General features: G+C 36.3%; 1 protein-coding gene across 2 annotated transcripts; it reads left to right on the top strand.

Annotated features, from left to right (window-relative positions):
• Positions 1-25,422, top strand: LOC131592827 (exportin-T). Of its 2 annotated transcripts, XM_058864629.1 has the most exons (25): positions 1-138; positions 3,587-3,720; positions 5,545-5,627; positions 6,683-6,739; positions 8,200-8,269; positions 9,447-9,665; positions 10,281-10,465; positions 10,814-10,982; positions 12,213-12,449; positions 12,751-12,789; positions 14,419-14,481; positions 15,410-15,534; positions 16,406-16,550; positions 16,699-16,818; positions 17,000-17,094; positions 17,867-17,936; positions 18,241-18,479; positions 18,961-19,246; positions 20,467-20,656; positions 21,882-21,998; positions 22,081-22,196; positions 22,694-22,741; positions 23,672-23,743; positions 24,285-24,341; positions 24,824-25,422. In XM_058864629.1, the coding sequence occupies exons 2-25, from the start codon at positions 3,661-3,663 to the stop codon at positions 24,848-24,850; spliced, it is 2,889 nt and encodes a 962-aa protein (XP_058720612.1). In that variant the 5' UTR covers positions 1-138; positions 3,587-3,660; the 3' UTR covers positions 24,851-25,422. The 2 variants fall into 2 exon arrangements, with proteins under 2 accessions (XP_058720612.1, XP_058720613.1); XM_058864630.1 differs by lacking the exons at positions 1-138; positions 3,587-3,720 and having other exon boundaries at positions 5,546-5,627; positions 9,424-9,665.
• The last annotated feature ends 46 nt before the right edge of the window (positions 25,423-25,468 follow it).

The raw sequence follows: 25,468 nt of genomic DNA, 5'->3' as shown, positions 1-25,468 counted from the left end.
CGGTCCTGCTTCTCTCCTCCTCCTCCCGCCGCCAGCCGAGGCGGCGCGGCCCGGCCCGCTCCGCTCCCTGTGCTCGTGGCGGCTGCGGAGCCGTGGGGGTGGGCGGGAGCCGGCGGCGATGGAGCACTGACCGGGAAGGTACCGGTGGGGGGGCGCGGGCAGGACGCGACACGCGGAGTGGGTGACTCAGCCTGGGGGGGAAGGGGCAGTGTGGGCTGAGCTGGCGGCGCCTGCGGGCTCCCGCGAGTCCCCCGGCCGGTTCCCTCAGCCCGGGGCCGCCTCCCCAGCAGCCGAGAGGCTCCGGGGAAGGGGGGGAGGCTCCGCCGCGTCCGCCTGGCCCCGCTGCTGGGGAACAGCGGGGGCTGCAGCCGGCCGGGCCCTGCCGGTCCCGCCCTGCGGGTGCCACGAAAAATATCTGTGTTCTTCTCTGCTGATACACGCTGTAATCTGCGGTGCGGTTCTGCTCGCGGGAGCTGCCGCCTCGGTGCCTGTCCATCCGCTATGGTTCCGGTGGGGGAAGGAAGAAATCGTAGGACGGCAGCATGAGGGGAGGGAGGGACCTCCCCGCACCTCCATATTCCGCTGGTGGCGGCGTGGTGGGAGCGGTGGTTCCCCGCCGTGGGGGCTGGGGCTGGGTCACTCCCAGCGGCCCGGGACGGCGCTGGGGAGGTTTAAGGGCGAGCCGACGGCTGTGCCGCGAAGGTGGGCGCGGGGGCTGTGAGTTCCCGAGCGGAGCCGTGCGGGCTCTTCCCAGCAACAGGAGACCGGGCTCTGACCGAGTCTGGGGCGGGGGCAAGGAGGCCTTGCTCCTTACTGGGAATTCCTGCCAGTAAAATTGTGCCTGAAACTAAGACCTAATGTCACTTCTAGAAAGAAAAACTTTTCTAGTCCAGTTGAAAAGTTGTCGAAGTAGCAGTAGTTACACAGCTGTTGGCTTTAACCGCGTGTTAGGTTAGTGTAAAGGGTCTAGAGGCCAAAGAAGCTGTAAATATGCCCAAGGTTTGCAGCAAGCAAAACCACAAAACAGACTGTAAAAAATGAATTTTAATGTCTTTGTTTTATTAGAGAGAAAACTTGAGGAAATTCAAATGAGGCACACCACTGGCTCCCCCTGTGTTGTCATATCTTAAAATGCCTGCTGAACATGAAGCTTTTTATAATTGCTGATTGTTCCCGTGCTTAGCATCTGTAGTTAAAATGCTTTGAATACTTTCATTATTGGGGTATTTCTGGATCGAAGTTGCACACTTTGACCACTTTTGTATTGTTAATTGATCAGTCTTCTTCACTTAAAGTGGGTTGACCTTTTTTTTCCCTCCTTCTTTCCACTATGAAAACAATCATTACTGTTAAATGCATTTTTAAGTATTTAGTAGGGGAAAGGGAGTAAATTATTTTGATGAGACATACTTGTATGACTTCACTGGTAAGGAACTGCATCCTTCTAAGTACTGTATGATGAGTTTGCCACCTGACATGGTGTACTGCTTAACAAAAAATAATCTCTAAGTAAATAAGGCAATACTTTCTGCACGGCTGCATATTAACTATTAATGCTATCAATTGTTTTTATAAATAAGCCTTGCTTTAATGACATACTTGATGCTACAGCTAAGTGCATTTTGCAGTGGGTTTTGTGAATTATTAGTACTATTAAAAACCACTGCTTAGTTTTGCTTTTGAAGTGTAACTGGCTGGTTAAATAGATTTGTGGTAGAAAAATTACCTGCTTACGTTAAACCATGAGATACGAAAAGCTATTTTATTTTCCTTAAGAGGTTCATTCAAATATTTGATGTCACTGATTGTCTTTTAGAGTTGTCTAGTCAAGATGAAACTGAGAAAAGGCTATATGGTAGAAGCTGAAATTTTAAATACACTCATGAGGCATTTAGAAAATTAGTAGAACTGATTTGCATTGCTGTTAGCAATAACAAGTGAAAAGAATACGTTTGAGTTGTGTTATTTTTATTAGCAAAATTTGTCACCCAGGTATAAATCACCTGCCCAGAAAATAGTAATGTACTGATATCAGCAGGTAAATATGCAAAAAAATGCCTCTGTATATTAAATAGTTGAGTAACTCCGGACCAGACCCTAATCAAAAGATGCAATTAATTTTTTTTTTTTTTTCATTTTCCCTGGAGCATTTTACCTTTTTTTAATCTGGCTCTTCTGGATGTTGATTATGGGGAAAGCAGATTGGGGGCTGGGAATGCAGAGGGAGAAGACTCAGCACAGCAAGTGTAATCCCTGAAGATTCTACCCCTGAGGGGGATCACTGTGACTAAGGGAGTCTGTGAGGCTTCTTTTGCCAGGAGTCATCACTTTGTTCCAGACTTTCTGGTTTCCATCCTGCCAAAACCTGCAAATTTTTTTTTGTATGAACTCAGTTTTACTTACTAAATTGCTTTTCATTGTGCACTTTGGCATAGTGTATTCTGTCTTGACTTTTCTACAAGAGTCTGTTACCATGTTAAATGTTGAGCTCTCCTTTTCAGTTGTGCTTGCTGTTGCTTGTCACTGCGCCACTTTTCTCCCCGTGGAGGAGGGTGAACAGTAGAGCGTGCAGGAGACACAATACTAAGAAATTAGAAGTTCTACCTATGGTTATGTAGGCAGCTTCAAACCACAGCTCCTTTGTAATTTCGTCTCTTCCTCTTGTCTCTTCCTTTCCCCTACCTCCTACATACTTATGTAACAAGACCTGATTTTGGGCCTAATTAACAATGTTACCATGGGGGGGGAGGGGGGAAAGGGGCAGAGATCTGAAGGATAGATGGATTTTTGTCCCCTCTTGTTATTTAACAGCATCCTAGTATTTGACAGGGAAGATTTATTTTTTTTAAATTCTCTGTGTTTTACTAGAGCATTGCAGAACAGCCTATAGAGGCAAGCCATCTTTAGAACATTTGTCTGGCTTACTTGTTAATTTTACACTGAATTTTCTAAATAAAAATCATGGCTAGTAAATCGGCACCCATCAGTAGGAACAGAAAACTTTTGTTAACAGTGTGGTGTATTTTGTGGTTAACTTCTAAGACATGTGTATATGTATGCTATAGAAGGACCCCCAATGACTTTGCCCCTACAATGGGAAATACTTAATAAGTTGGTGTATGAAGCATCTTATCTATATTAGAGTTGAGTAGAGATTCTTCTTTTTTTCTTTTTTTTTTTTTTTTTTTTTTTTTTGTAGTTAGGTTTGTGGTGGGGAAAAAAAAGCCGTCTTCCATTTAAGGAGTAGATTTATGCCTATGTCATATCTTGGTGAAACTTCTGCATGCTTGAAATTTGAATTTAAGCCTTTCAGCTGAATACTATACATAATGCCATCTTTCTGCTAACTAATTTCTCTCTTCAGGAGAACTGAAGTATATGGAGGCTTTAAAGTTTCCTTATTCAGTATGAAATACAGTACGGTGAAAAGTTGATTAAAGGACTTAGAATTCTGGTATCTGTATTGGAAGTGTGTGCATTCATGGAGTACGTTATTTGAGGTTTGAGGGCCAACTTTTGTCATTGTTGCTGTCCTGGTTTTAATTTTTCTTATTCTGCTGAGCAAATAAAATTTCTCTATTTGCAGATGATCGTATTTTCCTCTCTAGAAGAAGTGGGCAAAGCAGTTAGGAACAGGAAACAACGAATATAGCAGTAGAGATGGATGAACAAGCCCTTTTAGGGCTCAACCCAAATGCTGATGCAGACTTCAGACAAAGAGTATGTAATTAATTTCCTTTTCTCTCTAATAGCTAGAGGTAGTATTGCAGTGCAAATATCCCACATTTTCTTGGGCTGGGAGAGTTTGTTGAGTTTGTTTTTTGAGCCAATGCATAAAGTTGTGGTGGCAAGTACAAAACAAAGTCATGTTGCAAACATGTAAGCTGAGGGGGGGTGTTATCAATTCTGTTACACTTCAGTTCAATTGCACTTAAAATGCATAGAATTTATTTTTCTGGACTCTGTTTCTGTTTTTTCAGTTCTTTGTACTTGTTGCTCAACTCTGTACATAGATTCTCATAGAATGAAATTCAGCCACTGAAAATAATTTGCTTGAAATTAGCATGTTGATTCTTGGATGGTTTTTAACTATAATTTTAATGGATTACCTAGGTTTAGTGTCTTTTTAATGAAATGTGTGGGTTTAATTGTACTGAAGCTTATGTTATTGTAAAACAGGTTAAGAAAGTAATCATATGTGGGTAACATTTATTTCATAAGAGATGCTTTTATGAAAATACATTATTCATATAACTATTTATTGAGTAATTATCTCTGCTGATTACCATGTTAATTTAACTGTCTACAAGATAACTTCTAGTAAAGTCTTTCAGGAATGAGGATGTTAATACCGTGGTTTTGTGTTCGTAGAACAAATCCTGGAATGTTTAAAACAATTACAAATGTGGTTTGATTTGATTTTCTAAGTAGCCTGTTAAATATGTTGGTTCTGCGTATTTGTCCTTTTTAAAAGGATGGATATAGCTAATCTTTAGTGATCTGTCAATACAATATCACTAAAATTGGAAGGGTTTAGATTTGACCGTTTAACTATGCAGTCTGCCCAGTTTTGAAATATTTCATAGCAGAAGGGGCCCTACCTTTTCCACTATTGTGTAAGATGTAACATAAGGAAAGTATCAAACCATTTCTAGTAAAACAATACTTTAAGTAAAGTATCACGAAGTATCACTAGTACGAACTACAGAAAGTGAATTATTATTTTAGAACTTCATTCTGAATAATTACTTTGGGAGATGACTTTGGTAAATGAAAACCTTTGTGAAATAAAGCAAAAAGCAGCCTCTAAAAATATCCAACAGCGAAACCTGCCCCTTGAAATACATGCATTCATAGAATTGAAATAATATTGTTAATCTAATCTGTGCTTCAAAACTTGCTTTACTATTCTGTATTACAGGTCACACTGAGCCTTAAAGCAATTAAATCAAATTAACTGTTGTCAAAAGCTGTTTAGAAGTCCTGATAAGTAACGTGATTATTTAAAATTTGGTAGAGATTTCATTGATTTCTGTAGAAGATTCAGAAACTGACAATTTTCCAGATGATCAGTGTTTGGTTGTTTTTTGAGCTTGAGGTGTTGAATGTGAGCAAAGTGGTGCAACAAAAATAGTAAGTTGTTTCAGTGAAAAATCTAAATTACCACTTCTTTAGAATTTGTGGAAGGAATTTTAACTTGGATGTGAATTTCCACTTATATGGAAAGGCCCTGAGCAAGCTGCTCTAGTCAACTGTCTAGTCTAGTCTGTGGAGATTCCATCTAACCTCAACGCATCTGGTTCTTTGACTTCTGTATTCAAGTAACAAAAATCTTTGTATTGAATATGAAGTGGAAATGGGTACTTATGATATTAGCATTTGGAAGAAACCTGCTCAGTGTTAAGGTGATTAGGGAGCCACTGGAATGTATCCAAATACAGTTTTTTTGAAGAAGAGCTGTTTAAATACAAGGGCAAGTGTGAATTTTATGTATTGCTACATGTTTTGTTCTTTTTAAAGTGAGATTTACCTTGATTTTTGCAGGCACTAGCCTACTTTGAGCAGCTCAAGATATCTCAGGATGCTTGGCAAGTCTGTGCAGAAGCATTAGCTCAGAGTATATACAGGTAATGTAACTAATAATTTCTTATTTTCATTAATAATATGTGTGGGTCTGCTTTGCAGCATAATAGACAAACTAGATTGTTGAAAGTTAATATGGTCTTCATACTATTTTTAAAACCATAGTTGATCTGTGGCCTCTGTGTAATGGTTTTCACGAAAGAGCAATATATAAATTAAACTCTATTAATTTAGTAGCATAAAGACTGCTGATTTTTGAAATTCAGGGGACAAGAAGTGGCTGACAGTTGCCCACTGAGACTATAGACTTCAGTGATCTCATAAGTAGTTCCTTGTCCCTGTTCTATGGAGTAGGCCATCCCATTTTTCAAGATGCAGAGTATGTAATCACCACTATTTTTGCACATAGTTGTGTATTTACATCAAAAATACTAGATTGTCACTGTTTTATGGAATAATTCAATTTGGAAGGAAATGGAGGGGTGCATATCTCCTGAATAACAGCAGTAGTTTATAGTGAATGCTTTTTTGTATGTGTTTTATCAAAACTACTGACTCCGTCAGAATGTGCAGCAATTAAAACCATGTAAGATTAGAAATTAGAATCTTTAAAAAATACATTATGCTTGTTGCAAGTTTTAGATTGTAAGATAAAAAGTGGTGTGGGTAACAGAGCACATGGAATGTCTGTGCTTAATCTATACTTCAGTTTGTCTTTACCTTTGATTTTTAAGATGCAGAGTACAACTTGCACTTAGCGTAGTAGTGGGCCTCAAACATACTATTGAAGCCTGATAGATTTTTGTAAGGACAGGATACAGTAGGTATTGTAGTTTTATTTGTTCAATACTGAAATCAAACCATAACAAATAGGTGACTATAGAAAAAAAGGCTAGTATCAAACATAAATATTAGCAGTTGCTCATTTCTACCAGATTAACTGCTTTACTATTTGTCATTTTTGCTTTAAAGTAACTGTAGCCGCAGGTTTGTTTTTTTCTAGTGCCAAAGGGGCAATCTGATTGTAATATTTGAGGAATTTTTTTCTTCACAGAAATGTGTACCATATTGTTTTCAGTAACAAAATTTTCTTTTCTAGTGATGATCACATCAAGTTCTTCTGCTTTCAAGTTCTGGAACATCAAGTTAAGTTCAAGTGAGTAATTTTTGTTGGCACCATCCCTATACATCCATTTAATTCCCTTTTTATTCTGCTTGCAAATAAAATCGTATCTGTTGCCTGGTTCTGTTTGATGAGGTGTCTGTAGTCTAGTGCAGAGAGCTGTCTTGTATTTCTTTACCTTTTCCTTAGAGAAGTTTTGAGCAGCGTGCTCTGCTCTCAGCTAGTCTAACATCTGTGTATGGCCCAGTGCAGACCCAGTTAGCAAGGACTGCTTGAAACTTAACTATTCCTGTCCGCAGATTCAGGCTTTACTCTGTACTCTCACCAGTTGTTGCAGCCGTACTCTGTAGAGAGTCCTGGACTTTAGACAGAGCCCCATTCATTCAATAACCATAGCAGAGATGTTGAGAAAGAAGTCTTTTCACTGAGTGGTGGTTTCATAAAACCACAATTCTAGGGAAAAGTACTTGTTAATACTATGAATGTCATTGCACAGAACTATATTTTTTCCTCACTTTGGGCTCCCTTGCTCTGGAATTGAGCATCATGGAATCTTTGAATATCATCATGACTGCTTGTAATACACTGAACAGGTCAGGAGTTAAGATAGGAATAAGATGTACTTTGTGACTGATTTCTACAGTTTGGTATGAGTGCAAATGTTAGAGACTAATTACCTAATTTTACCTGTCCTCTTTTCTCTGCTTCTTTCATCCCTGTCACCGTTTCCTTCAGTATGTTTTCTTTCTTGTTTCCTACTGCTTATTTTCTTTAAACATTTTCAGTGGGGTGGGTTTTTTATGTCTTTAGTGAGCAGTTGGCTGTGACAGGAACACTGGAGTCCTATTCAGTCATTCCTATTAAGGACTCTGTAAGCCTATAGCTAACTCTCTTTGCAATAGAGCATTCTCAGTTTCACTAGTCCTGGCAGAGGTATGGCTTGTATTTGAGGTGAGCTGGATATAATGTCACAATTTGCCAGGACTATATGTAATGACATAAAGCAGAATTACTTCCTTGGATTTTTTTGACATAAGTGTGATAGTAAATGTAGTGTAGGTTAGATCAGTGAAGGACTTCTTGTACTCAATAGCGATTGTCTTCTATGTGTAGTAAACAAGTTCAAGCATATACAGATGTCTCTTTCTTCTTCCTTTGGCCTATGGTCAAATGTGTATTTTTATCAGGGTGATAAGTCCTGTCCCTAATAGAGCACCTGTCCTGCAAAATTTCAAGCTTCTACTCCAATGTAGAAGGCAGTAATGCCTCAAGATGTGATCTATTACTACGGGTAAAATGTTTTTTAATATTTTTGCCTTTTTTAAAGTTAAAATTTTAGCATGCAAATAGTTTTGTAAATTGCTGTCGTAGAAACTTTTCATTTATGTTATTGTGGAGGTTTATATACCATATAAAAGAGTTTTTTCTTTGCTGAGTGTTGGTGCTTGTCATGAAGCACAGTTGTATTTTGACCTCAATGTTTTTTGTTTCAGATATTCTGAACTTACTGAAGTCCAGCAGCAGCTAATTAGGGAAACACTCATAACATGGCTGCAAGCACAGGTATGTATGTCCTTCACAGCAGTGTTACATGTTAAGCTTTTAGGCTAACACAAGACATTGAGTGTGGACTAAATGTTTCATCTGTTGTTTGTGTTTAAAGATGGCTTCCTGCAGATATTTGGTACCTGATTGTTAAAGGTTTGAGAATTTTTTTAAAATCAAGTGTTGTAAAGAAGTCCATGCCTGAACTTATTACTAAATATGTAATTCTTGTATCAGATAATGAATGTGGTTTAATCAATTGTAAATCAATGTGTAAGATAAGGTGTATTAAAATTTCCCCTTTAGAGAGGTATAATACAGACTCCTGATGTTTCTGGGTGTCTAGAGGAGGAGTAGGCCTGCTAATTCTTTTTCTAAGATCCTACTGAGTGAACTCCTATCTACTTAGAATCTGCTGGCAGATGTTTATCAGTCCTCTGGCAGATGTTTATCACTCCTCTGTTAGTACCATGGCAGAGTATGGACTATTCTTGCTTGTGGAATTAGTTACTGTAGCCAAACTTGTAGTATCAGCCCCACCCAGGAGTTTGCAGTCAGCAGAACCATCCACTGGTTTGTCCATACCTGCCATTATATAGCTGTCATTCCACTTCTGCGCTGAAGATTAACATAGTTGCTGTGTAGAAAGTTTAACAGTAGGAAATAGAATATAACAGAGTTTAAAATACAGTTTTTACTGTTAAAAAACCAGATCATTATGAAGTGGATTAAATTGCTTTTCTCCTTGTGGCAAACTGTTCCATTTAGGAGTTTATAAAAGGGAAAGGAGAAAAGGGGAGATTGGTAGTGACAGTTTTTTTTATTTTTTCCCTTAGATTTAGGAACTTCCCTTACTATTCTTAGCACTAACATCTAACACAGGCACAAGCTAGCTACAGGAGGACTGTAACTTTCATCTAACTGGCAAATGGCCCTTTAGTCTTTGAGTAGTACACTTGATGTCTTGGTACTGAATGAAAGGCTTAGGACTGTATCACCCATAGAGAACATCTTCCCCATTGCATGACAGTTTAGCCAATTTTTCTTTAAATTCCTTGGAAATGTAAGGGTTTCTTTTTTGGTCTCAGACAGGAAGAGAGGTAGTACATTAACTACTGCAGAGAGATCAACAAACCCATAAGATTCTTCTATAATTTATTAAGAATATACAGATGAAATGTCTTGTTTCTGCCAGATGCTGAATCCCCAGCCTGAGAAGACTTTTATTCGCAACAAAGCAGCACAAGTCTTTGCATTGCTTTTTGTTACTGAATATCTCACAAAATGGCCCAAGTTTTTTTTTGACATTCTGTCAGTAGTTGACCTTAATCCACGAGGTGTGGATATGTACCTCAGAATCCTGATGGCTGTTGATGCTGAGCTGGTGGACCGGGATGTTGTTCATACATCAGAGGCAAGTTATTATTTTGCATTAAAAAAATGTTTTTGTTTTAAAACTTTAAGACGTTCTCTTCCTTTAATTAGAGCAGAAGGTTTTTAGATATGCTTTTTTCCTGTGGCAGCTCTGCCTTAGACACTTCAGGTGTTTAGCTTTAGATGTACATTTGATTTAAATTCAAAATATTTTGTTTACTTTGTTGTTTAATACTTTTTATGATTTCATACTTTTCAGCTAATATTTATTTTTCCTTGAAAGCTTTCAAACAAAATTTAATCAACTGAGTTTGCCAGTGTAATGCTAGACTTACTCGTTTTAAGTTGTTAATTTTTTTGTAGTGCGTGTTTTAAGGGGTCCTAACATCGCAAGTCCATTTAATGATTTAGAGAACTGTTCTTCTTTTTCTGCCTTTTTTTTTTTTCAGTGTTTGGGCATTGTGGATAATAAAAGAGAAAGCTTAGGATATTTTAGTTTTATTTATTGGAAGGAAAAAAAACATGTTCATGGGGTTTCTGATTTATGTATCTTGCTATGACACATGATGTCTGCAAGTGGATACAAAAATGCTACTAATTTGACAAGATGCTAATCTGTGACAAGACTGATTTTATCCTTTTTTTGTATTGATAGGAGGCTCGTAGGAACACCTTACTAAAAGATACTATGAGGGAACAGTGCATTCCAAGTCTGGTGGAATCATGGTACCAAATCTTACAGAATTATCAATATAATAACTCAGAGTTGACATGCCAGTGCCTTGAAGTAGTTGGAGCTTATGTATCCTGGATAGATTTGAGCCTGATAGCCAATGAAAGGTAAGGTTTTGATGGAAAGGGTTTGCAAATATCACCTTGGTAGTGTGCTGACTCTATAGAGTGAAATATATATATATAAGTCTTTTAAAGATGGTTTGTAATTCTATGTTTGGAGTTTTGGGAATTTTTAGAGAGTGTTTTTGCAAGCCAAGCTGATATAAAGGCCACACTAAACATTACTCAATTTGCTGTGTTTTCTTTAAAATGTATAAAATTGTTAAGTTCTGACAGTACAATAGAAAAAGAAGAATTGTAAAAAGAAATAATTCTAAATATGCACACAAATAATATAAAGCTTCTGTACAGTGTTACTTTGTGCATCTAAAGCTAAACTTTTTTTCTCTGAAGGTTTATAAATATGCTGCTAGGTCACATGTCTGTGGAAGTTCTCCGGGAAGAAGCCTGTGATTGTTTGTTTGAAATTGTAAATAAGGGAATGGACCCAATTGATAAAACAAAACTGGTTGAGTCTTTATGTCAAGTATTGCAGTCTGCTGGCCTCTTCAGTATTGATCAGGTTTGTGCATTGATTTTTAACAACAGGAATGAGTCATAGGTTTCTGACAGTTCTTAAATAAGCAGATGCACAGAAAATTATAAAGCAGTCCATAGATTAGAGGGAAGTACTTTTGCTTCTGCATCAAAGCTGAACACTTCTTTCAGTTTTCTTATACTTAAATTTAAGAGCTTATTATTAATGTTTATTATTAGTTTGGACACGCAGGGGTTCATTCTAGAAGCAAGGTACTATGTTACTCCTCTGTTCATCTCCTAGAGTATGCTGTGCTTACTGTTAATACTGGTTCTGTGTTTCCTTGTCTTGAATCTTCCCTTCTGAATGATTCTGTAATAGGTACTGTAGCCAAGATCACTGATTTAATGTCTCATCCTGAAAAAATCTACACATAATTAGGTACGGCAAAGAGCTTTCTTAAGGACACATGTACTCTTTTGCCTGTGTGCACTATCAAACATGAGGCTTGAAATGCTTATCTATAAGCTGGAAAAGTATACCTACTAACTAAACACACATTGCCTGGCAGATGCCATGTTCAAGGAACAGCTGTTCACTACTTGCTGTGGAGAAAGAGCAACTAGTCCTTACGAAGATGTAGTTCTTAGATTGCAAGGCTTTTACCTCTTACTTTTGAAACTTTTGTCAAATTTGTGGTCCTACTTATAAAAATCTTACCTCAGACTTTCTTAGGTGGACTTGTTATTTTTACATTTTTGTACAGTTTATGGCAGAGTTGGTGGCTGCTTCAGGGGTATTCTTGATTCTGATCAATGTTTTCCTGCAAAGCAAGCCAGAAGTATTTAATATTAACTCACTCTTATAGGCAGTACTGAAAGGTAATACTTGTCATCAGTATTTCTGAAGTGAGCCACAGCTATTAATTCTTTGAAGTTTTTTCATAAAAACATTTTCCTCTTATACAGCCTAAAATTTATGGTAGGCGTGTGCTGCTGCTTTTATTTTTAACCTGCTTATTGTTGTAAAGAGAGAAGCAAACAAATCTGAAGAGATGAAGCAAGCTACTGTTATGTAATGCAGGACAGCCACGTCTGGCATTGCTTTAGCTTTTTTGTCTATTCCCGGGGGGAAAAGAACCAGTTGTAGGCAGTTGGTAGTTTCCATCAAGGAGAAAAGTGTTGGTTTAATTGTACATACTAGACATGGCTAGTACAGTCTCTAGTCTCATGTTATTTAAGTGTAAGCTTTTTAATTGGATGTCTTTTCTTGCAGGAGGATGATGTGGACTTTCTGGCCAGATTTTCTAAGCTGGTCAATGGGATGGGGCAAGCATTAATAGCTAGTTGGACTAAACTGATAAAAAATGGTGATATGAAGAGTGCTCAAGACACTCTACAAGCTATTGAAGCAAAAGTGGCCCTGATGTTGCAACTTCTAATTCATGAAGATGATGATATCTCTTCCAACATCATTGGCTTCTGTTACGACTACCTTCACATTCTGAAACAAGTAAATATGTCTGGCTTCTATTTAACACCAATTCTGACATTATTTAATTTGATTTTTGTGTGAATGTCTCATACTTTGTGCAAACTGACTTGGAAAATAGGTTTTTTGACTAATTAGCATTCTGTTTCTTTAATGCCTGTGGTCATGCTATTTCTGTAATGTTTAGAGATCTGAAGGAGTTGAGTTAAATCTTGTGATAAGGGGAAAGGCAGATCGTATGGCTGTTAAAAAAGCAAGTCTTTCTCTTAGTAATGAAGGAGTTAGAATACAAAAAAAATAACACTTGAATTTTATTTTCCAGCTTTCTGCACTTTCAGACCAACAAAAAGCTAATGTAGAGGTAGGTATTTTTTTACTATAGTTTTTTTACTTCAAGGACACGTTAGATCAGAATATTTTGTTTTGCTGAAACAAATCATATTTCATTTATGTGCCTCAATGTGTATATGACAATAGTTAAAAGTGAAGACTTAAAAGTATGGACAGTGTGTTCCATATTTTACTAAGTAACTACAGTTGTTTCTTTAAATAGCAAACCTATGTTGAGTTGTGTATGAAGATGAAAGAGCTGGTTTTCCCAAACAATCCTTAAGCATATGTTGGCAAGCTCTTCTGCAGGCTATACTGTTCAAAGAATATTCTTAAATCAACACAGAAGAGTTTTTTCCTTGAAGTCTTTATTTTTATTAAAACCTGTCCTAATTTCAAAGGATTGGAAGAAGTCTAGGAAGGATTGTCATAAATATAACTATTAATAATATAGATTAAATTTAAGAAAGAAGCAACAATTGAGAAATAACAGTTGTAATTATGAGCAGTTACATGTTAAACATTATATCAAATATACATTAAGCTCAAGTAGGTAATCTTAAGTTTATATATAAAACATAAAGTTTATGTCCAGTTTTGGAAGTAGTAAACTTACTTGGGTTTTTCAGCCCAGTCTGCACCAATGTAGATATACTGATTTGGATGTTGAACTGGTTAGATTGGTGCAGCATTATTTCAACAGGTATGATTCCTTTTCCTTTACAAAGAAAGCTGAACTCTGTACCTGTTCTAACATGAAAAGTTGAAATTGGATAACTCTGCTGTAGAGTATCTTGATCTCCTTTTGTCTAATGTGTGTTTAAATTGGATTAGGTAACACAAAAAGAGAACTTTGATAATAATACAGAATCTTTTTATTTTTGTGGCTGTCTTTTGTTGTTACAGCTAGATCAAATGATGTTACTACTGTGGTACACTTAAGACACTGAAAGTTGGAATATGTTACTGTCCTGAAATATGTTGATTTAAGTTGCTTTCAAACTGGAGATTTTTATGTTGCAACTATTTCCTTATTTTACTGAGCACTTTTTGAGGATTTGTGTTAAATTGAGAAACAATCATAGCAAGTTTTTTTCTTTAATCCAACTCATAATAATAAATTATTGGGAAATAGTCTTACTGTTCTTTGTCTGAAGCTTTAAATTTTGTGCTTAGCAACATTCCTTTGAAGTTCTGCATTTTAAAGTTTACACCTGTTGATTATTTGAACAGGAAAAAAAGGGGGGCTTATTTCTTGTGCCTCTGAAGTTCCAAAGTTTTTTTCTTAGGAGGATCACATTTTTAATTCTGAGGATGACAGGTCTTTCTAAGCATTTTTGGCTACAAGTGTACTGCATTCATGTTTTGAAATTATTTTAATTCTTAAATATCACTTCTTAGAGAGAAGCAGACACTTCTCACAGGTCACGGTGACGCTGTCTGTCTGGAATAGCATCGGTGTATTGTTTGGATATAATCCATCTGTTTTGATTTGGACTATTAACTTCTTCTAAACCTCTGAAAATAATAGTTCAAAAGAGATTAAAATATTTGTAAACACATAACATTAGCTTCAATGTTTTCTTGGCTGTAGTATTTTTAACAGTTATTTCTTATAAACTTGTCTGCTTCTGTGCTTACTATTCTGTTTTTGTCCTAGGCAATCATGTTGGCTGTTATGAAGAAGTTGACATATGATGAAGAATATAATTTTGAAAATGAGGTATTGTGTTGTAGGAATAAACAGACACATGCAAAATTATATGTAGTAAAACTTGCTCACACATAAAGTCTGTATTTTTCATAGACTTAAGATTAAATAGTAGGAAGCAAGGATGTGTAGGCTGAGTTTTTTTCCTATGGAAAGCTTCTAGGCATGTCTGCATAGGTCAAAACAACATAGTAAAGGTATATCCAAGCCAGCTGAGTTAACAGTATTTGTGGCTGTATTTGTGCAGAACAAATTCCTAGGCAAATACAGCTGTGCTGATAACTAAACATAGCTGTTGAGGTGGCTTATTCAGTGCAAATCTGCATGTTTCTGCACCCCACTTCTGTCTTGCAAAAGTACTTGAGAAATATTGTGTAATGAAACTCTCAAAAGACATGCTGCTTGAGCTATTGGAAATGGTCAAACTACTGCAAAAATGAGCTAATGATTTCATTTTCCTTCCATGTTTAAATCTCTGTCAGCCAACAGTAATGATTATGTGAGACGTACTTTGTCCCAGGCTGTTCAGAGAGCTGTAATCTTAAAAGGGTTAACTTAAACTGTATCCAGTCCATCATAAATGTTGTCAATCCAATTTTAAAACGAAGCTAGAAGCTAAGAAAGAATGTCTTTGAGGAGTGAGTCAATTTTTAAGAATTGGGTCAATAAGGTTTTGCGAAGAGCATTTTCTTTCTTGTACTTTTGGCTGGTTTTCATTTTGGAAATCCTTTTTAGTATGTTTCTGGACTGAATGCAGTGTATCTCAACATATTATATCCAGCCATAAAAAGAGCCTGCTTTTTGTTGCAAGAGCACTGGATCAGCATTATTGAATTCTCTTGAGTTTGCTATACTGGTTTTGTATGTACATAATGGTTGTGGATTAATTTAAACATGAAAATAAGGACTTTACTGATGTGATTTATTTTTTTTTTGGTAGGGTGAAGATGAGGCAATGTTTGTGGAATACAGAAAACAGCTGAAACTGTTGCTGGACAGACTTGCTCAGGTTTCACCAGAATTACTGTTGGCATCTGTCCGCAGAGTTTTTAACACTACACTTCAGTAAGTTGGGGTTTATAACTTGTTTTGTATGATGCCTTTTTGGAGTTTGGTTTTTATTTTCCTTTTGTAAACCATCAGTCTCTAGTGAAATGTGTGATGCAGCAAGGTGAAGTCAGTTGACAGAATGAGCTTGTTACAACTTAATGAAAAATATGACTGTATAATCTGATACTCAGCTCCTTAGAAAGAAAAAGCTTACTTTTTATAACCTTAAATAGCAGCTTGTCTTTCCTAGAGATGTTTCTTGATTTTTGTCACTTACCTACGCAGCACCAGCTATTTGGACAGATGCTCACTTTGCCACATCTCATAAGAGCTTCCTTAAGGTGAAAATATTATGTGTTACTTTTATCAGAAAAACAAGGTTAGATGGAGGGAAAAAAAATCTAAGTGAAATATTTCTGAAAAGAAAAAAGTAGATTTAATCCTGGAAACTGCACACAAGTAAAGAAACATTATTATTTCCCTGGCTAGGAGGAGAGTTATGTGTATACAAATAAAAATCCAGTATTGTTTGTAGTTACCTTGTACCTTAACTGAGCCTCTTATATGAAGCTGAATGGCTTGTCCTTGTGTCATAGTAGGTGGGTTTCTATCTAAATAAGTACAATAGAAATCTGTAGCTGTCAAGCTGAAACAGACAAAAGAAAGTTGGTGGTGATCTGATGAGGAGGTGGTATTTTAGAGGATAAAGTCTCTCAGAAGCATCCTAAATAACTGCCTGGGCCTTCCAGTGTTTTCCTTAGTTTAACACTGTTCTTTTTAAGCTGTGCATCTAGAAGAAGGCTTAAACAAAAATACTAACATGATATAATTGTGATTATTTCATAAGGTACTAAAGACTAACATGATCTTCATATTCTTTCTCTAGGAACTGGCAGACGACACGATTCATGGAAGTAGAAGTGGCAATAAGGCTGCTGTATATGTTAGCTGAGGCTCTTCCTGTATCTCATGGTGCTCACTTCTCTGGTGATGTTACTAAAGCTACAGCTTTACAAGACATGATGAGAACGGTAAGCATGTCTTGAGAGCTGTTTAAAAGTGCCACTAAAGACTGGAATGTTTCATTTCAAATGGCTCATCTTAATTGCATGTCACTTATGTTGCAGTTAGGTTTTATAAACATCTAAAATACTAACTTGCTAATGTTTTTGTTTGTAGCTGGTGACTTCTGGTGTTAGTGCCTATCAACACACATCAGTGACCCTGGAATTTTTTGAAACCGTGGTTAGATATGAAAAATTCTTTGCTGTTGAACCTCAGCACATTCCAACTGTACTAGTAAGTTTCATGTCATTTACATTTTTAACTAGCTGAGACTAGGTAAGTTCTTTAGACTTAGAAAATGTTTCTGTTCTCTAAAGGTCCCTAAGGAAACTGGGTTTCTGAACTTGTTGGATGATTAGATTTGTCCCCTGCCTTGTTTAGGCTTTCTAAGACTGAGATGCTTTATTGCTTGCAGATGGCATTTTTAGATCACCGTGGTCTTCGTCATACAAGTCCCAAAGTACGGAGTCGAACAGCTTACCTCTTTTCCAGATTTGTCAAGTCTCTTAAGTGAGTAAATAAATGCATCCAAGTGGCACTGAATCTACTACACACAACACTTCAGTATGTCCCCATTGTCATTGCAACAGGCTGGGCTTCAGATGGACTGCAATGAAGTAAAATACCAAAACAGTGCTCTAGCAGGATTGGTCTACAGTGTAATACTAATGTAGCAATGGAAATAATTTGTCACAGAACAAAGAAGTGGAACTCATACACTTAGTTTATTTTGTCAGATGTTAAACCTGATCCACAATACAAAGCCTTTTCTACTTTTTCTCAGTAAACAGAGCTGAGTGGGAGTGGATCTGGAGACTTTCAAGAGTAACTCTTCCTTGTCTCTAAATTTTGAATAATTTCATATTTTATACTGATGAAATTTACTCAGTATATGAGTCCTTTGAACAGTCCTATCCTGTTGGTCTTATTTCACAGGCACGTATTTCATTTAGAGGCAGAAGAAGCTCAGAGATGGCTCAGATTCCAGCATGCTTTTATTTTTCTACTGTTCAAAATACTTCACTTAAATGATGCATACTTTTAAAAAATGAGGGAAAGAAAGAAATAGTTATTTCCCACTATGCCATGTATTTATTTGGCCTACCACTAGCATCATACCCATAAGACAGATTTTTCTGCAACAGTGCTTTGATATTTAAAGGGGATTCCTATATGAAGAGGGTAGTTTAGCATCTGCCTTCACAGCTTACATAAAGTATCTTAAAACCTGTAAAAATGAATGTGCTTCTAAATAGTGTTATGTACTTGTGTTTTACTTCAGTAAGCAAATGAATCCCTATATTGAAGATGTTCTGAACAGAATACAAGACCTGATGGAACTTTCTCCTCCTGTGAGTATTTGCAGTAAGTTTTTGTAATGTCACAGTGAGGCTTGCACTTACCAGTGTGCCTGAGTACTTGCTGAATTGTAAGCTTAGCATGCAGACATTTAAGCACAAATAATTATCCTGCTTTTTTGGTATGAGAGGACTTGCACACCTTACTTTTTGTACCTAATTGTAATAATCTTGCTTATTTGGGTTTCTGAGAGTATAGGGCAGAGATGGGTGTGTGTATATAGAAGGCTATAAAGTTTGAGAAGACAGCCGTGATAGAAGACACTTACAGAATTATGCCTGTTATCTTCAATTTTAGGAAAATGGCTACCAGGCACTGTTAAGCAGTGATGATCAACTTTTCATTTATGAAACAGCTGGAGTGTTAATAGTTAACAGCGAATACTCTGCAGAAAGGAAACAGGTTCTGATGAGGAATTTGTTGACTCCGCTGATGGAGAAGTTCAAAGTATTGTTAGAAAAACTGATGATGGCACAAGACGAGGACAGACAGATGGCACTGGCTGACTGCCTCAATCATGCTGTTGGGTTTGCTAGGTAGGTACAGCACAGTAACACTGTTTATAAACCATATTTCTGGTTGGAGTAAAAAGGAAATACAAGGGATTTACTGGGAGGATGGACTGAGTTTTCTACTTTGACCTAGAAAATGATCAGTGGTTGTAGAATTTTTTTGTGATAGCTGAGAAAATAAGTTAAATCCCCTTAGAAGAGTCTGCTTTGTATATACAGAGAATATTGAGCAAGTTCATAATGAATCAGCATCTATTTCTTGGCTCAAAGAATGGTATGCAGCTAATCTAATAATGTGTTGTAAATTGTTAGAATTTAATTCTCAGAAACTGCCAAAATGATGCTACTTCATATGAAAATATTCTGTTCATTACTTCCACTGTCTGGCTCCCATTTCATGAAATGGAGTATCGTAGTTTAGTGCCTGGGTTGGAAAGCATTTGCTACTGCTTCTTCATTGTACTGGAATGTGAGCTTATGTAAAACTTGATGTGTGCTTTTACAGCCGAACCAGCAAGGCTTTCAGCAATAAGCAAACTGTAAAACAATGTGGATGCTCAGAGGTTTATCTGGACTGCTTACAAACATTTCTGCCAGCTCTCAGTTGTCCATTACAAAAGGAAGTTCTGAGAAGTGGTGTCCGCACTTTCCTTCACCGCATGATTATTTGCCTAGAGGAAGAAGTTCTTCCGTTCATTCCTTCTGCCTCTGAACATATGCTTAAAGATTGTGAAGCAAAAGATCTTCAAGAGTTCATTCCTCTTATAAACCAAATAACAGCTAAGTTTAAGGTATGATATTGGATAAGCTTTTCAGGGTCAAAGTGCTGCTGAGAGATCATCTTTTCTAGTTCCAGAAAACCAGTTATTGTGTTAGAACCCTCCCTAAAAATTAATAAATAAGTGTATTTTGAAGGCTGCTATGGGGAAACTTCTTTGATCACAGTCATACATTGCTGGACTCACAGTGATTAAATGACTGATTTTTTTTCTTTGATTAGTCTTTGATTTTGATTGTGTTTAAGTTTTTGGATTCGGTATTTTAAAATACTACTTGCAGCACAAATTTTTTTTTATTGACACAATTAACTTCGTGCCCTCCACTGAAGTTTTAAGTTAATGGTACAAATTAGCTTACAGATACACAAGGTTTGCAATGAGATCTTGTCTTTTATAACGAGATTTCCAGAAGACAGAGATACAGAAATATAGATTTATATCGGAGATAACAGTACATAATTAGAAATAGTCCATGAAAGATGAGGGACATAAAAGAAAAAAGTCACAGGAGCAAGATGAGACAAATACCATGTTCAGGTGTAACGTTTAAGTTTGTATGATACAGTACTATTCTTATTATAACATGGTAAAATAAAGATCCTAGCTTCTATAGTCTCACCTTGAATACTTAAAAGGCATAGTAAAGAGAAGATAAAAGATAAAATCTCGCTTAAGCATTAAGAAGCTACCATACAAGTTCCCTCTTTGTGCAATTCTGACATGACTGAATAGCACACGCCTTCAGTTTTTCAATTCATAATTTAGTGCCCTTACATATATTTCTCACTAAAAGTGTTGTAAGTGACAAATTTATTCTGTAATGTCAGTAGGAAAACCTTTTCTTTAGGAATCCTTAAAGAAAAGTTCTATAAAAGCTGTCCTGTTGCCAGTTTAAACGTCTTAGAGATGGTATTTCAGGATATTTGAAATTGTCTGTCTGAACAGAAGACAGAAGGATAAAAAAGCCTGAAAAGCCTTTTCCTACACAAGATGAGGCTAGATAGAACTAGTTATTTTTGTGCAAAAGGCTTAAATTGGGTGGTGTGTAAGTCAAGGTGTAGTAATGTTCATGGTGACCCTGATGCAAATTAATATAATTACTTAATAAGTAATTATATGAAATTACCAACATTAAAAGTGAATCCAAGTGGAGAATTCTAAGGAGCCTTCAGGTTTTAACTTTTAAATGTTCAATTTCTCTTTTTGAGCTGAAACCCTCTTCTGATCTTCAGACACAGGTTTCACCTTTTCTGCAACAGATGTTTATGCCACTACTTCATGCTATTTTTGAGGTGTTGCTCCTTCCAGCAGAAGAAAATGACCAGTCTGCTGCTTTAGAAAAACAGATGTTACGGAGGAGTTACTTTGCTTTTCTGCAAACAGTAACTGGTAGTGGAATGAGTGAAGTCATAGCTAATCAAGGTAAGGAATTCAGTTTCTCAAAGGATAGTACTGTGGTTATTCTCACCTCTGTTTTATCTGAGAAAATTATTAGCCTAGTTCCTGGCAAGTACCATTAACTTAATAATCCATTAATTACAGTAGAATGGATTAATGGAAATACTATGTTCACCTTGCCTAATTCAAATTACCTGTTGTACAGGAATTTGGGGTTGTGAAATCCAGCTACAATAGGCATATTCTTCCTATTGATCTTTTCAGCTTAATGTGATCACTGAGCCTGTTAGGATAAAAACAGTGTATCCATCTTCATGTATCATTGTATTTGTCTGGTGAATTGAAGATCATACAGTGTATACCAATGTGTAGCAGTGTTCAGACTGCTGGGCAAGACCACTCAGAGACTATTCATTGTGTCTTTTTGGAAGGACACATCAGTAAATTCTATAAACTTCTATTACTGTTGCCTGATCTTGTTATCTATGGTAGAAGGTATCATGTGACTTAATATATATATGTAGTTACCAGGTTTTCCTCACCTTTACTGGCCACAAGCAAATTAGTTCGTTTTCACAGTGGGAATTTGAAGTCGGACATCTCACTGCTTGATACTTTAAGTGATTCTTTCTATTTGAAGTCCATCAAAATGGCTAGGGACTTGAGAAAGTTTAAAATTACTCATCTGGTAAGTGAAGCTCAGAATTCCTTTCCCCTGTCCTAAAATGGTGTAGTACTGCTGGGAAAGGAAAAAGTAGCATTAAGTAGTGAGAGCTTTCTTGAAAGAAGCACTTGGTAGTTGCGATAGGCCAAGAAATTTTTCAAGGAATCAAACAAGCATAGATGCAGCACAGAAATTTTAATTGTGTGAAAAATATCCTGTCATATCCTGCAAGATAAGCTAACTACTTCAATGCTGCTGAGTTTTAATTAACTCTTCCAAGTTTAGGTGAAGAGGACAAAATTTATATTTGTAAACAGATCAAAGTACTTCCCTGACCTTTGTGTGTGTTAAAGGCCAGAAGAGCAATTTAAATCTCCAAACTTAAAAAAAAAAAATTATAACCTAAATAAGAGTTGTCTTGCATCGTAGGGGAAACTTCCCAAAAATATTTGAGATTTGTGCAAAAAAGAGCTATTTTGAAGTTGAAGCATGATTTCCAGGTCAGTATTTGTATAAAATAGTGTATGATACCAAAACATTTTAGGCTGCAATTTGAAGTGACAAGTTTATTTTAATGTGTTTAAGGTGCAGAGAATGTGGAACGTGTGTTGTTCACTGTCATTCAAGGAGCAGTGGATTACCCAGATCCTATTGCACAGAAGACTTGTTTTATTATTCTTTCTAAGTTGGTGGAGCTCTGGGGTAAGAATGTCTTTCCAGAATTCCTATCCATCTGCTACTACCCATGAAGCAATAATAGAACTTAAATTATTTTTCTTTTTAGGAGGTAAAGATGGACCAGTAGGTTTTGCAGACTTTGTCTACAAGCACATTGTTCCTGCATGTTTCTTAGCACCTTTGAAGCAAACGTTTGACTTAGCAGATGCCCAGACAGTACTGGTGTGTATTATAGATGGGTTTTTTTGCATTTATCCCTGTGGGGCAGATTCGAGCTACCAAAACTACAATAGCCATGGGGTATTAAAGATTGTTATCTCAGAAATAGATAGGTTTTGCAGGATTTTTTTACATTTAGGTATCTGTATGATTAATTATTGAATATTGTGATAGTGTATCCTGTAGTTTACCTAGGCTTAAAATCAATTGGAGATCTAAGTATTTAACATTGACCTGCGTTATTTATTAACTAATGTTCAGTGGAAGTGAACACACAGACTTGGCTGTTCTCTAGTTCATTTTGGATTCAGCTGTGCAGGAGTTTTTCCTGATTAGAGTGGAACAAAATCTGGAAGGTCAAGACTTGGCATTGTGTGAAGGGAAAATGAAGGGATAATGGCATGAACTAGCCCTTGTTTTGGGCCTCATTAGGTTCTTTAGCTTCGAATAGTGAACCAACAGACCAATCCAACAGCCTAATGCTCTGTATTACATTTCAGGCTTTATCAGAATGTGCAGTGACGTTGAAAACAATTCATCTCAAAAGGGTAAGCTTCATCATACTTCACAGGGAATAACTGTCACAGGTTTCTTTCTAGTGGTTTTATCAATTTCTAAAAGTTAGATACTTACTAGGATGAATTATAGGTGAATATTGCACTGTTGTATAAAGTAACAGGATGATCATAATGCTGTGCATAAATACAGGATCCAGTAGTTCTACCTCATGATAAAGTAATGCAAAATACTGACTCTTCATTAAGGAGAAAAATCGTCTTGCTTTTTTGCTGTCCTAGTTCCAGGGTAACTTATGTGAATTAGTAAAGTTGATTCACTTTCCCTTGGTAGATCTTTTGGGTTATGTTTGTATTCTGACATCTTATGCTGTAATCCCACCTGTGCTGAAAGTCATCTGATAAATATAGATAAAGAAAACAAAAACTGAAGTGTTGATCAAAATGTTTGTTTCGCTCAAAGGTTTGGACATTCCATTTTTTTACTGCTTAGTTGACTGCATATTACATAGTCAGTGTTACAAGAGGAGAAATACTGTGTTCATCTTCACTTGGCTACTGAATTTTGCAATGGGAGTAGTATGGTAAAGCAGTAGGCAGATGCTGATACCCAATTATTTTATTTCTTCCGAATGTCAGATAATGAAATTGGAGCTGCCTCCATAATTAACTGTCTCTCAGAGTTGACATGTAACAAACTGATTCTATTGTAATTCTTATTTCAGTGCAATTTTTACTGCATGTTTCTTTTGTGTAATAAAAGATACCAAATTGCAGTAGAACCTTTAATGCCAAGATTGGGAAGTCTTTTTATTTGCTAACAGCTGAGAATAACTTAAACATTTGAAAAGCATTCCTTTTCTGTAAAAAGGTGATGTAGACTACCATACAGTACAGGGCTATGATTTTCAGCTGGAAAAAAAAAAAAAAGACATGAAAAAAATGTGTACTGCTTTTCTTTAGGGTCCTGAGTGCATTCAGTATCTTCAGCAAGAGTATTTGCCTTCTTTGCAAGTAGCTCCTGAGATAATCCAGGTAGGAGTTCCTAAAAGAATATTTGGAAAACTTTAACAATGATAAATGTTAAATGGGGAGAAATGGGTATTTACAAAGTTAACCTCCTTTCATCCCACAGTAAAATTTATTCAGTTATTGCATATAGGAATAGGATTAATATATCATAAGGAGTAAAGATACTGCAAGGGTTCCTTGGGAAAAAAAAAAAAAAGTACAGTGAACGTAACTGTCTAAACAATCTTTCTACTTTAATTCAAATTTTAACTTGAAGATATCCTTGTAGATAGTCCTGTTTGTCTCCTCAGCTAAAAGTGAGTCAGATATCTTGTATCTGAAAAAAACCCCAACCAAACAAAGAGTTTTTCTCTCTAGAATGCATTTGGACTATCACAGCCTTACAAGTTTTTATCCATAACATGTTTTTTTCAGTTGTACATTAGGGAAAATACAAATGAATATCAATGGCTTTACATATAAATGTATCTCAGGTTGTTTTGTTGCTTCTTTCTTTTGTTCTTCTTTAGTTACTTCTTAGTTATTTCTTTGTTCTCTCTTACAGGAATTCTGTCAAGCACTTCAGCAGCCTGATGCTAAAGTTTTTAAAAATTACTTAAAGGTATAAAGATTTTTTCTTTCAGCAGCTTTTAGTTCCATTTGAACTTTATCATAAATTCAGTCATAGTAGTAACTTGAAGTAAAATTAAAATACTACATTTTTTAGTAGTTTTTAGCTATTGGGAATCTCCAAGTAGTAAAGCAATTAATTGGAAAGACAGACCAAACAACAACAAACGTGCACCTATAAAACTGCCACTCATTCTTAGCACCTTGCCATCTCAGTAGTTTGATATTCTTGTGGCTTTTGTTTAATAGCTGAAAAAGCTAAAATGGGATGCTGTAATTGTAGAGAGTGTCAAAGTGCATAATTTTTGAGGGTGTGAGTGTAACCAAATAGCCCAGGTCACACAATTAAACTTAATGTGTCAGCCAGTATTTGAAACACAAAAATGAGCTCTGTCAAACGAAATCTCTTACACCTCAAGCATTCCATGTCTTACATTTCCTTTGTTTTCATTTTTTAAAAATCATTTTTCACAGGTTTTTTTCCAGCGAGCCAAGCCCTGAGGAAAATACTGGAATCTCATGTACCTGTTTCCATAATGCAGAACTCTGGTTGTTAATTTATAAAAATGCTAACTCTTGTGCCATTCAAACTGGTTTTGTTTTTAAGAAATGTTGCTTTGTGCTCACATCAGTATGTACTTTAACCTTCTGCAAAAAAGAAATGCAAATTCCCCACCTCTGTCTCAGACATGAAGGTATGTGACAACATGAAAAAATGATCTGTATACACAAACTTTTATTATGTATAGGATGATTTAAGCTTACACTGTAACACATACAGAAATTACACTTATTTTTTAAATTAAATGAATTAAATGTAAAAATACCTTCTGACCATAGCAATGGTTATTAAAATGTGTACATTTTTGATACGGAGTAAAATGTTTTAATAAGACATAAAATTCATTTGTTCATATATGGTGACATAAAAATAAAACAATCAAAGTCCTTCTTGTAGATAGTCATTTTATTGAAGTTGTCTTAATGATAAAATATATATATACCTCCTATAAAACAGATTGGTGTAATAAACGATTTCACTTAAAAGTAGCATCTGGTTCTATCTTTTTTTTTATAAAAACAATAAAATTTCATCCAGTGAAATGTCTTACGTCTCTC

The sequence above is a fragment of the Poecile atricapillus genome, chromosome Z (genome assembly GCF_030490865.1).
Source record: "Poecile atricapillus isolate bPoeAtr1 chromosome Z, bPoeAtr1.hap1, whole genome shotgun sequence".
Classification (NCBI taxonomy): Eukaryota; Metazoa; Chordata; class Aves; order Passeriformes; family Paridae; genus Poecile; species Poecile atricapillus.
The sequence above is the reverse complement of the archived record's forward strand: the minus strand, read 5'-3'. Positions and strand labels throughout refer to the sequence as shown.

Coding starts and splice junctions, on each gene's coding strand:
- LOC131592827 (XM_058864629.1), top strand. CDS start 3,661: ATGGATGAACAAGCCCTTTTAGGGCTCAACCCAAATGCTGATGCAGAC. Junction 18,480..18,960: donor CATGCTGTTGGGTTTGCTAG/GTAGGTACAGCA, acceptor GTGCTTTTACAG/CCGAACCAGCAAGGCTTTCA. Junction 20,657..21,881: donor TGAAGTCATAGCTAATCAAG/GTAAGGAATTCA, acceptor AATGTGTTTAAG/GTGCAGAGAATGTGGAACGT.